The sequence below is a fragment of the Chaetodon auriga genome, chromosome 23 (genome assembly GCF_051107435.1).
Source record: "Chaetodon auriga isolate fChaAug3 chromosome 23, fChaAug3.hap1, whole genome shotgun sequence".
NCBI classification, from domain to species: Eukaryota; Metazoa; Chordata; class Actinopteri; order Chaetodontiformes; family Chaetodontidae; genus Chaetodon; species Chaetodon auriga.
The window spans coordinates 9,786,330-9,798,796 of record NC_135096.1 but is presented as its reverse complement, the minus strand read 5'-3'; the positions used below and the strand labels follow the sequence as shown (position 1 = coordinate 9,798,796).

Below are 12,467 nucleotides of genomic sequence, written 5' to 3'. Positions count from 1 at the left end.
CTGTGTGTCTGTTACTGACTCTTTGAGCTCAGCAAGCGAGGCTGAGATGCGAACATCGTGGCCCAGCAGGTACAGCGTGGTTATGAGGTCACTCCATTGGACCAACTCGCCCAACGGGCCACCGCTGAAGGCGTTTTCTGCTATTTTAAAGCCCGACTCCTTGGTCAGCAGGCCCAAGTGCACCAGGATCTGATGAGGGGGAAAAAAAGAATGGAATTAAATAATAAATATATGTATTAAAATAAGTGACACTACAGTAGAATTCTGTCTTTTTGGAGAATGCCACATTTTCCGGTCCGTCCCTCTGTAGATTACTGTGAGAATAATTCAAGGAAACAATCAATGAGAATATTGCGTACTTGATAAGGGTTTCTATTAAAGCAACAAGATGCAAGAGGCAGCAGTTTACAGTGATTTTAGAACAGTGAAAGGGCGTTGTTCGGCATAAATCACAGTATTTAAACCACATCAGCCTCATGTGGCCTCTGCATAAACCTGGCAAGGTTTCATAAAATATACACACAGCAAAAGAAAAAAAAAAAAACACACAGACGCAGCAACACACAGACACACTGGAAGGCATGCTCATAAAGTGGCGTGATTATTACCGTACATTGCATAAACAGCGCAGTCGTTGAAGTTGTGTTTAATTATGTTGGCACTCCTCTTTGCTGGTCAAGGTGTGGTTAAACTGCGTGGAGCGAGAAGCAAGAATATTGCTCCAACACCTCGCTGGAATTTGGGCGCCAGTGAGTAAACAATGAGGTTCACCTTCTCTGTTTTTCACAGGGGCGTGAATCTGACAGAGAGCCAGGGTTTGCTTGATTATGCTGATGGTCTCAGCACACCAGGTCTGAAAAGAGTCCATCTCTTTCCACCATTCATCCACGCTTAGCCCGTCCACTGAATCTAAATTCTCAACAAAATCTGACATTGCCAAACAATTTGGTGCACTGACACTCATGTAACGCAGTCACAGGTGTGTGTTTAGAGAGTATTTTACAACTGCTTTGAACGCAACTCAGCCAATCATAATCAAGGGCATAACTCTCCGTTTGTCAGTGGACAATACATTGGTCAAGGCTACAGAACAGAAGATATACTGCAGAGCTGTTTTGGACCCCCCACTGGTTTGTATTTGAAAAGAGTTAGATGGGGAGGGTAAAAAGCATGTTTATCCTCCGAGAGGACTGGCAAAGCAGTTCCACTTTTTCCCCTGTACGCTGCGGTGCACAGTGCACATGCTGAGAAAAACACATGCAACTTAACTACACACACGCACACACATACACACACACACACACAGGATGATTTTCAGTGGCTGAGGGGAACACAGTGTTCCACAGCAGGAGTAGGAAGTAATAGCATGCTTTGTTTGAAGCTGCCGACGCATTTTTCATTGTTGACAGCCAACCCCAGTCCCAAAGCACACTAGTCAAGGATTAATATGTACGGATTAATATCCAAAAGAGATTAGCGGCTGAAATAAAGAGCTGGCTTTGAAAGTATCTGGACAAAAAGAGGAGAATGCATTTTGTTTAATTAAACAGTGACAAACAGAAACGTAAGGAAGGATAGGTAATATAACAGATAGACGGATAGATGAAGTTCTTGATTCTTGTATTCTCTGGTTTTGGTTTGACAGGGGATGCTGCTTTACATCAGCACCAAGGTATCATGGGAATTATTCACGAGGCCAGTGGAAAGTGTGGAGTGCATTATTCAGAGCTGGGAGCAGCTACCAGTTTGGGACACAACGGAATATCCATGTCGGTCCTTTCCCACCACCACATCTTTCCTGAGGAGCAGCCGACAAGTGTGAATAAGTGTATGTGTGTGTGTGGGTGTGTACCGAGTGTATGTGTTTCAACAGGCTGAAAGTTAAGGAGATGTGTTTTCAGGAAGTTCTGAAGAGAATTACATTCCTCTTGCTTTAAGGTGGATAAACATTAAAATTTAAGCTAACAACTTTATTAATATTCACTTAAGATATTTTGTGTGAGAGTAGGCGTTCCCAAATAAGTTATCTCTTATCCATTATCATTATATCTGCTTACACCTGTTTCTGTGGACGAGTGTGTGTTTGTTGGCTGGTTAAAGTGACAACCAACTGATTTATTACAGTAATTAAACCTACCACGTTTTTCAGCTCACGGTTTTTCATTCATTATTGACACAAAAAATTTTTCAGAAAGCAAGAACAACAAATTTGTTCAGAAAAAATGCAAAACATGAAAGTGAACAGCCTGAAAAGAACAACACGGAAAGATCTAAAGAAAAATAGATGTGCACTGATCTGTGCTGTGCGGCAGATTTCGCCACCAACAATGTCAACAAAATGCCACCCAAATGCAGCTCGAACACGATCCCTTTGCCTGACCGGGAGCGAATCCCACTCAGCGCTCCTGTGCAATACGATGTATCGCATGTATTATGCCTACCTTCTTCCTCCGACGCCGGGCCAGGTTCTGCTTGGCAGCCAGCGAGCGGATGGCGCTGACCCACGGCTCAGCCATGCGTTTGATCCTCAGCATCATCCAGCGGAACTCCTCACGTTGCGACATCACACGGTAAAGCTCCTCAAAGCTGGTACGGATCTCCGCCTGCACACACCGAGACAATGTGCAACAGTGACACAGTCAGTATGACCCCCGTACGTTTACTGTGTATTTGGTACTACTGAGCAGTATGTTCCTTCATCTGCACACCAGATAATATCAGGCCATTTATTTCAAAGCTGTAAGACACTGTAACATTATGTTCAATTTGTTATCCTGTTGCTTGTTGTATCATCTGAAATAAATGTGTTTCTTTCAAGTGCTTTCATCCTTTCTGCTGCTGCTGTGACGCAATCCCATGGGGATCTTGAAAAATGTACCTAATCCAATTTAAAATTGCAATATTGACTACTGCACTTTTCAAAGGGCTGTTTTCTTGGAGGGGGACCCTTCTAGAAATGCTATAATGGAACTAAGAGCCCCTGCTCCGAGTCAAACGCTGCATGCTAAAGGATGAACATCTTATTTAAACTGCCAAAATCTGATATTTTACCACTTAAGGTTGGCAGGTGGATCAAATGGATAGAGAAAAGAATGCAGGGATGGGTTATGTATAAATGAATGAACAAATGAATTTTCGATGCTTAATATGTTGCACCATTTTTCAACCTCAGTGTGTCCCATTTTTCCCAAGAAATCTCTTTATAATGATTGACGCTGGAGTGATTCTGTTGCAGTGATAATAACCACCATAAACTCAGAGACATCTGCAGAAGAAATTATACATTGAGGGCATACAAAAAAAAAATGCCTTTGTACTGGCAAAGTAAGTATGTTTGAGAGCTCTCCAGAGAGCAAGACATCAAACAAACCTGAGCATAAATTTGTAGAGTAAAAGCCGTGAGAAAAAAAAAAAAAAAAGTGGATTCAGAAAGGCATCGTATTTATGTTGACAGGAACAACAAATACTGAAGCACTGAGAGCGCCTCGATGTTACGAGTCAACGTGAGCTCTGGCTGTGTAGTCTGAAAGGGGTGAATACATCAGTCACACCTTTAATAGCTCATTTATAAGAAGGCTTTAGGGAGGAGAGGAGAGGAAAGGACAACAATGAGAAAAACATGAATGGAAAAGAGAGAAGAGGAGAAAGGGGGAAAGGATGGGAGAGGTAAAGGGGAGGACAGGAAAACAAAGAAAAAATGAAAGGAAAGGAGGGGAGAGGACCCATGAGGACAGGTAAAGGAAAATCATGACAAAAGAAAAAGGGGAAGGCAATGACAGTACATAGTATGCTTACTTCTCAGACAGTCAAATGAAAACATTTCTTATGTGTAACAGTGGGATGCAAAAAGGGGCAATATTAAGTTTATTCAATGAGATGTGATGGAAAACATGCTTTAAAACACAACACAACAAGTGTTTTACCAAACCCATCCTGTGTTGCAAGACCGGCGACTAACTGGAAGTCAAAATAACATAATACAAAACACAGAAATGAAACTGAGGTGACTGCCGGCCACATTTTCAGGGTTTGTAGTGTCATGCAACACTATAACTGCGGCACACAGCATTTAAGCTGAACATTTCTGTACTTCTGTGTATTTCTGATATTGAAATTCAAGGCCTCGCGTGAAAAGAGAGCAGTGAATGGGACAGAGCCAGCGAGAGAAAGACAGAGCGAGCGAAGGAGAAACCACAGTGGCATTACCAGCTGCTAAGGTGGCTGAAACAAGGCTGTTGCAGGGCATTAGCATCCCTCATCACGACAGGAAATCACTTCCGCAGACTGAACCTATTAAAATCTGGGCCTGAATTAAAATCTCCAAAGCCTGTCAAATGGCATCTCCCCACCACTGAGGGCTCAGTGCTGTTGATGCATCCAGAGAGGGGGATGAAGAGTGCTTAATATTGATTCACCCGCAGCAGAGGGAAGGGGGAGTGTTTTCGAGGAGCACTGATTCCGCGGACTGCGCGCAAGCCAATCGGCCCGCAGAAGCCTCCTAAGTGGGATTTGAGTGAGCTGCCGCATTGGCAGGGATAGAAGATCATTATTCCAGATTTGTCCCAAGGTCCCGTCACTCCGGCTTTGCTCTGTGAGAACTGCTCGACTCTTTTATGCCATCGAGGCATGTTGACACTGTGGATCAGCCTCAGCCTGCTCGTTCATTTGCCGTCTCGTTTTCACACACACAGCAGGGGAAATTACCTCCCACACCACTGCCTTTTGAGTACATTTTAAACAATTAAATATTAAAAACTATACTCAGATATTAGTATGAGTGATTCTTAGAATTAAGTATCGCATTAAATGGCATTTTCTGTGGTGTCTCCACATTACACAGGATGATGGAGTGGGACTGAACGCTGAGAGGGACTCGGGTTTAAAAATTCATGCTAATGGAAGAATGGGCTGTCACAAAGTCGGGACTTGTCACAGACACATACAAGCCTCTCTGAAATGAATACGTTTGAGCCACTTGGACCGCAACCGTGACACTTGAAATGCAATCTGACGCCCGAATACATTCCAATAATCATTTTTTCTAGCGATAACATTTGATAGCTTTAAAACAAAGCTAGGTTTTGTTCAGTCTTACTGCTGCATGTTGATTTGGTCACATGGTAGGCTCAGTTTCATGACAGGAGCAACTGCAAGCATCAGCCTGTTTTGTAACTACAGCGTAGCAGTGTGAAAAGTCCATTAGCTGTTTTGGTACAAGCAACGTCTTTTGCTGAGAGCCCTCGAAAGAGCAGCTGAGGTAGCTGAAGTGTCCGCTGTGTTTTTAGCTTACGATTAATCGGAGCTGTTGCTGTGTTTCTCACCTGTCCCCTCCTGTCTATTTCTTCATTCAGAGTCTTTATCCTCCAGGGCAGGCGAGGACACCAGTTCTCCACCTATCAAAACGAAAAAGCCTATTTAGTTGAGTGGAGACAAAAATCAGAACACACACACACACACACACACACACACACACACACACACACACACACACACACACACAAAAAAAAAAAAAGACAGAGCAACAGAGATGCTTGTGAGCAAAGTGAGGTCTTGCTGGAGTCACAGGAGGACATTAAGCCTAAAGGGGTGCAAATATTTGCTGAGCCGCAGTACATTTGATCATCATCATGAAGTGGTACTGAAAATGACCGAGGTCGTCATAATGTGTGTTGCACACGTCTGAAAAAGGACGCAATCGCTTTGTGCTGAGGAGGAAACATCTCTGGAACGACAAGAGTGCATTCATTCTGCAAGAAGTGGGATATATATGAGGAAATATTAGTTACATAGCGCAATGCTGACCAAAAGAGCAGAGATTGAATGAGTTATGAAAAATCAATGGCAAGATTACTTCTGTAAACAGCAAGTATTATAGGTATTACTGCCTGCTTCAGTCATATCTTACTGCACTACAGCCTGAAGCAATCCATAAAAAGTCGGGAAAAATAGAAAACATATTCAAGCAAGGAGGCCGCTGAGATAGAAAAGTGCCTGTGGTGCTGAACAGAGATACTTTTAAGCCATTTATATTCATCTTTGAATTTGCTGCACTATTCTTCACTATGTGTCACTTAAACATTTTCATCATCAGATGCTTGATGCTGTTTCTCGCTCATCGTATCGTCTCACTCCCTGTGTGTGTGTGTGTGTGTGTGTGTGTGTATGCCACAGATTTCCTTAGGATAGGATCATTTGTTTGAAGCCAAACAAATGGCGCTCTTAACTGACACTGGCTCATCATCTTCATCTGATGTAAAATACTTGGCCCTCCTTCAGCTTCGACATCTCTGTTACAACATTTCCTTCCTCTTGGATCAAGCACGATTGCCTTTGACCACATGCAGCCTTCTGGAGAAGTGATGTGTGTGTTTTGCCAATCTCAACAACAAGAGAGACAGAGAAAAAAAAAAAGCTCCTCGAGATAAGGTGCGTGTGTTTATTTTCCTTCATGCCCGCACCATGCTCGTTGAGCCCTGACCTTCTACAGCTGACAATCCATCATGATATGTTGCCCTCTCTGGTCTGCCCCTTCGCAAGGTTAATGCGGTGGTTGACAAATATGAATTATACATGCAAAAGCGTGTTTATTTGAGAGTGTGTGTGTGCTCTTAACAGAGGAGCCCGGTCGCAGCTGTTTCTCAATGGAAATGCATGCTTATTGCTATGGCAACCATGAGATCACGTGACCGGGAGGCTGAGTGTTGTTAGATAAGCAGGATTGGACACGGAGCAAAGATGCATCTGTTTCAGATCTTTACAGCAAGTGTTTGTTTCCTGTTGTCTTAAGCACTGGTTTGACATGAACAGAGAGCGAGAAAGAAAAGGGTTTCTCTCCTCCTAATGGACTTCGCTGTTGTCTCACTTCTATTTCCATACAGAGAGGGCCGGACTTTGTGTGCTCCTTCTGAGTTCACTGCAATGCTTTCAGCTCATATACAATATTCATAACAGGCTACTGACCTTCCCAGAGCTGAAGCCAAGACAGGAATCTTTTCTCAGAACAACAAAAAGACAAGGAAGAGATCTCCAAAAAAAATAAATAAATAAATAAATAAATAAAATATATATATATATATAGTTTCTCACTTGAATCAGCACTTGAGTTATTAACATTGACACTTCCAGTAGAAAAGAGAGTGAATGAGGAACACACTAACGAATCAGAATCAAGCAGAGGAGTTATCACAGCTATGATCTGTGAAGGATCTTTGAAATGGTGAATCACAGTGGCGTCTCACGGGAAGCGGAACTGTTTTCGAGATCTGAGAATGTGAGTGTTTAAACAGTTTTGCATCCAGCGCTCATGAGTTTAAGTTTTGCATTCAGACGGTGATGGGAAACGTGTAATGGCAAATCATTATCAGATCGGATTTTAGTTTAGCGTCGGGGAAGAATGAAAGCCATTACAGTGACGCTGAAAGGATTTAAACTCTTTTGCCCAAACTTGATCCATTTCTATAATCAGACTTTCATTAGAATTAACGACAAGATTAATTTCATTGCTCGGAATAAATTCTGGCCATGTTGGCTGCTCTGACAAAGACAAATCATGCAAAATTGAAAGTCTCAAAGTGTCCCCTGAAGGAACATGAGCTTCTATATGTTAGTGCTTGTCAATAATGTAAGACTCCTCCATGTTGGTCAGGCTGCTTTCTCCTCTTTGCCAAGGATATGTAGAGACGCAGACGGGGAAGCAAAGCCTTCCCTTGGAGGCTGAAAACTCATCACTTCAAAAAGTACCTAACACCACCCCTCCTCTCCCTCCCTTCCGACTGAATCATCTCCTCTTTCTTCCACATCATCCTCCTCAACACACTCTAATTTGCTCTCATTAAAAATGAAATCCTGTCTACCTCTCTTATTATCTTATTTTTAGCCATTCGTTCTTCGGTGATCTTTCTCAGGTTACAGGAATGTTGTCAGGGTGCTCTGCCTTTGAACCGTCAATTTTTCGGGGCTGTCTGTCCCGGTATGCTCCTCTACTCTTGTATGCACTGTACTGCTGTGACTAAATAGAGCTCCACTGATAATGCATTCTTAAAGGTTGACACGGACGTATTATACGGAAGTTAAAGGGATAAGTTGGATATTCTACAGTTTTCTCATTGTCAACAAATCCCTGGGAAAATCCAAAAGCACTGACAGACAGACGAACATGTTAAGAAACTAGGTTTTGGTCTTTTCATTGGTTTAATTGGTTTAAAAACATAAATATATTTATGTTTAGCAGATGAATTTTATCTAAAATGTGTGTTGTTTCGAGACAAGTATTTGTAGACCATTGAGGAGAAAATAATAGTCTTCAACTTCGAACATTAAATAAACATAAATGCCAAATGTCCATCATGTTTTTCATTATTTGAGGTTCATCTCATTGTGCCTTCTTCAGCTACTTGATGGCATCTGGCTGGCAAGAAAGTGCATTCATTTGCATGGTCTTTTGCAGATTTTAGGAAAATTCAGTTCAATTTTCCACTTCATTTGAATGGAAATTTGGCTAGTGACTGCACCTTTGTTCTATCGTTTCTCCACCATTTAGCAAAGTCAAACATCCAATAATGAACAATGAAACCTACAATACTCAAGCATTACACAGTGGCGCAAGAATGACTCCTACAACCCAAAAATGAATTAGCACTTTCAGCTCCCCCGTCTCAAAGTCAATGGGTTGGGCTTTTTTTTTTTTTTTTTTGTCCCCCTCATAGATTTTTTGTTAGATTCTTGGAATAAGCTCTGAAGAGATTTGCACGTTTTGTTCTTCGACATAAAACATGTCAGTGAATACCCTACTTGAGAACTTTGAAGCTTTTACATGCCTTAAAAACGGCAGTTGATAACAAATGTCTAAAAGAGGCTACGCAAGTTGACAGTAGATGTCACCACACTGATCAAGGAAACTCATCTACTCGCTGGTTTACAGCCTCGTGGTGTTTACGCTTACACTCTTTGCCACATGCAGATTCATCAACTTATAGTAAAGTGTGTATCGTGTAGTAGGAGGCTCAGTGGTGCTTCTGGCAACTGCATTTACACATCAGAAATCGGTGTTCATTTGGGAAGATTATTTTGCTGAACAGAACTTGTAAATATCTGAATCTGTTGTTTTTCTCAGAGTTTATTTTCTGCAATAAATCCAAAATCCAATGAAGGATCCCATTGGCTTTTTTTCGAGGGAGCCAGGTTGGCCTACAAAAATGCATCATCCCTGCAGCACTCTATTAATACACACATGTAAGAAGTGCCTCTTGATGCTGTGATCAGTCAAATACTCCCAGTGTGTTGGGAAATATTCAAAATGTGGGGAAAATAGAGGTATTTGTTGAGTATTTTTTAGGCACACTCGCAAATCTGACACCTTCATGAACCTGAAATATACATGCACGATTAACACACATACGTGCACACACACACAGGGCTCACCTCGCTGAGATAGATGAAGAAGGAGCAGGTAGATCCATCCACACCATAGTTGCCGTAGCAGGAGTCAGAGCGCCACATCTCCTTCATCCACTGGGAAAGAGGAGGAAAAGGAAAGGTCACATCTGAGCTCCATGTGTATTTTCACCCAAATCACCCCTTCCACTCACCAAACTTTAATATCTGTAAAACATATGAGCCCTCTGTGACTTATCAGCAGCTGTTTGGGAGCCAAACAACTGTCATTTAGAGCTGTGTTCATTCTAATAATGGAGCTCTTTGAATAGACACAAAAAAGAAAAATCAGGCTGATGCTGAAATTCACCAGTCAGTGTGGCGTGTAGGCAGGTTGAGATGCTGACAGAATACATAACGCACCATTGCAAAAATCTATAGCACAAGCTACCAATCTACTTTTCACTGTCCTCAGGGAAACGGTCCAGGCTCTTTTCGTGGCTCAGAGGTTAGAGAAGCAGGATTAAAAGCCGTCACGTCTATATCTAGGGAAAATCTAGGGTTTGAAAATGAAGGAGATGATTTCCCTTTCATCCAATACATGTGCAAGTCATCCAGTGGAACTGCTCCGTGGCCAACAGGAAAAGAGTGAGGTTGGAGTGGCTCTCGTGTGGAAATAAATTGATGTGAAAACGGCATTCTTGACTACAGCGGAAGAACATGCATCCTCAATAAATTTTCCAAAATAAATAATAGTGAAAACCAAAAGGAGACATTTCCTCCATGTCTTCTCTCAGAAGATCAGATCCCTGGCAGGCAGATTTCCATGGGCCGTCATGAATGACACGCTGTGGTACATGCAAAGTGGACGGGCTGCTGAGCCAAGATGTGGACTGACAGCTATCCTGCTTAGTTCATCGGCTCGAGCACATCATGCATGCTGACTTACAGTAACCTAAGGGAGCAGCACACGGGGAAATCTAAAATCGAATTTTCAAAGCTGTTCACAGAGGGGAGACCTGGCAGATGGGCTTGGATCAGAATCGCTTGGATAGTGAAGGCATGAAGATTGTACTATATTTGTTTCAATGACAACTGAAAGGCTCTTTAAACTGAGAAAATGGATTTGTCAGATGTTACAAACTGTGTACCCGCAGTAAAATTACTGTGGAAAACCAGTTAAGTGAATTTTGATGCCTTTCTGAAAACAGGCTCGTGTACTCTGTGTGAGTGTGGCTGTGCTGGTGTGAGTGTGTCGAGCAAGCTTTGGCATCGGCTGGCGCCCAGTTGGAAACGCTGACAGTATCAGTGGAGGATTGGGACTGGCTGAGCAGATGGTGTGTATGATAGGGCCCTATCAGCTCCAGGGAGACCCGCACATGCACAGAAAAACAGACACATTGGAATGAAAATGTGCATACATTTGTGTGTGTGTGTGTGTGCACCTGCATCTGTGTGTGGGCTCACTTGGGCCCCATTGTCCCGAAACGTGAAATTAAACCTGTCTGTCCATAGATTTTCCTGCATGTGTCTCTGGAGCTGTATAGGCGTTTGTAACTGTACTGTTTTTCCAAGGTGTTGGTCAATGAAACCACACCTTTAAGATGAATGAACATTGGTCATACATCAATCAATAGATAGTGCGTCAGGTCAGACTGCAATTATGTCTCACATTTGTTTGCACCTCATGTACGCGCACAAGGAAGCACGTGCATGTGCATAAGTGCACTGCAAAGCCAGTTTCACGTGACTACACTGATCAACAGTTGGTGGCAGTAATGTGCCAAGAAATGTAGCAGTGTGTCAGGCAGAGAAGAAGAAGACACCCAGCTGGACAGACATGTTTTTAACATGTTTGTCGGCCTCAAAGACACACTCAATTAGCTCTGGTATGACACACTGAATGTAAACATACATTTGTTTGCTTATACGAAAACTCCACAGGGTATCTTTAAATAGGTCAAATGCCTCTACATCTATATTTACTTGGAAGTAAAGCAGCATCATAAAAACACATCTTAAAAGAAGAGGCTAAAGGCTTCTTACTGATGCACATTTAAAGTAAGCCTTTGCCCACAAGAAACAGCGATATGATAAATGTGTAATGTTGCACAAGCAAAAGATGAGAAGTGCTGACTCGGTAATGCCACTTTGACGAAAATATCTACCGTAAATTTGCAAAGATTCAGCTCATAATCGTCTGATCATTCCAGACTAAGTAAAGCTTTAGCTGCAAAGCCCCAGAATGCAATGACGTGAGCGAGGGAGAAGATCCGATCTGGGAATTTTTAATACCTAACACTCGTGAGGCTCCAATGTTATGGTGATAATAAACAAAATCATTGTTTATACGTGTGGTGTTTTTGCTCTGCTCTTCCCAGAAGATCGTGTGTCAGTCAAACAGCGTGGGCATCTGGTTACAATTTCCATTCATGTACTTACAGTTTCAGTTGCTGGTGCTACTTTTCTTGCTCAGACTACCAACCTAGTTCTCCCTTTACTCATTTCACACTCATTTACTCACACATATGAAAACAGTGTGAAAGACAGACAGACAGTGAGTGAGATGGAGAGGATGGAGTGGAGTGTACAGCATGTGTGATTCACCTTGAGCTTGCCCTCGCAGTGAGGGAAACCTTCCAAAGGAGGCAGCTCACACTTCTCCTGGGCACCATTTAGGAGGTCTGGAGGAAGAGACAGGAGGAGAAAGACAGAGAAAAATCGATAAGGTTAAGTCAGTCGGCTCCAAAATTCTTTAACCGTCTGTAGCTTTAACAGGATGTGTGATCCTAACACTGGAGGTGAGGCGGATGCAAACATTACCATTTCAGGAACATGCACAGTTCACAAAGCCTTTCCCTTCAGATGTTTGAAGAGAGAGGAAGAAGAATCCGTGTGGGTGGGTGGTTGTGTGAGGAGCACGGGGAGAGTTCACTGATTAGATTTCTACATCTTAATGTGTGATTTACAGAGAATCTCTGCAGTTGTGAGGTTAGAGTTAGGAATCACTGTGAGCCAACAGGATGCCAGTGGCAACACATGCACAGTATGCACCTTAACGACAAGCAGCTCTATTGGACAATCATTCACAACAC

The 12,467-nt window shown here is 42.5% G+C and overlaps 1 protein-coding gene across 3 annotated transcripts in view; it reads right to left on the bottom strand.

Annotated features, from left to right (window-relative positions):
* The window catches only part of mgat5 (alpha-1,6-mannosylglycoprotein 6-beta-N-acetylglucosaminyltransferase), a 90,137-nt gene that overhangs the window by 46,320 nt on the left and 31,350 nt on the right, over positions 1-12,467 (bottom strand). For all 3 annotated transcript variants that reach the window (XR_013076203.1, XR_013076204.1, XM_076723504.1), the window contains exons 4-8: positions 11,980-12,056; positions 9,421-9,510; positions 5,322-5,393; positions 2,442-2,603; positions 20-189 (exon numbers count right to left, since the gene is read on the bottom strand). Coding sequence is in view for 1 of the 3 variants with exons in the window: in XM_076723504.1 (XP_076579619.1) it covers positions 20-189; positions 2,442-2,603; positions 5,322-5,393; positions 9,421-9,510; positions 11,980-12,056 (571 nt within the window). In the remaining 2 variants the exon portion in view is untranslated. The remainder of the gene's footprint in view (positions 1-19; positions 190-2,441; positions 2,604-5,321; positions 5,394-9,420; positions 9,511-11,979; positions 12,057-12,467) is intronic.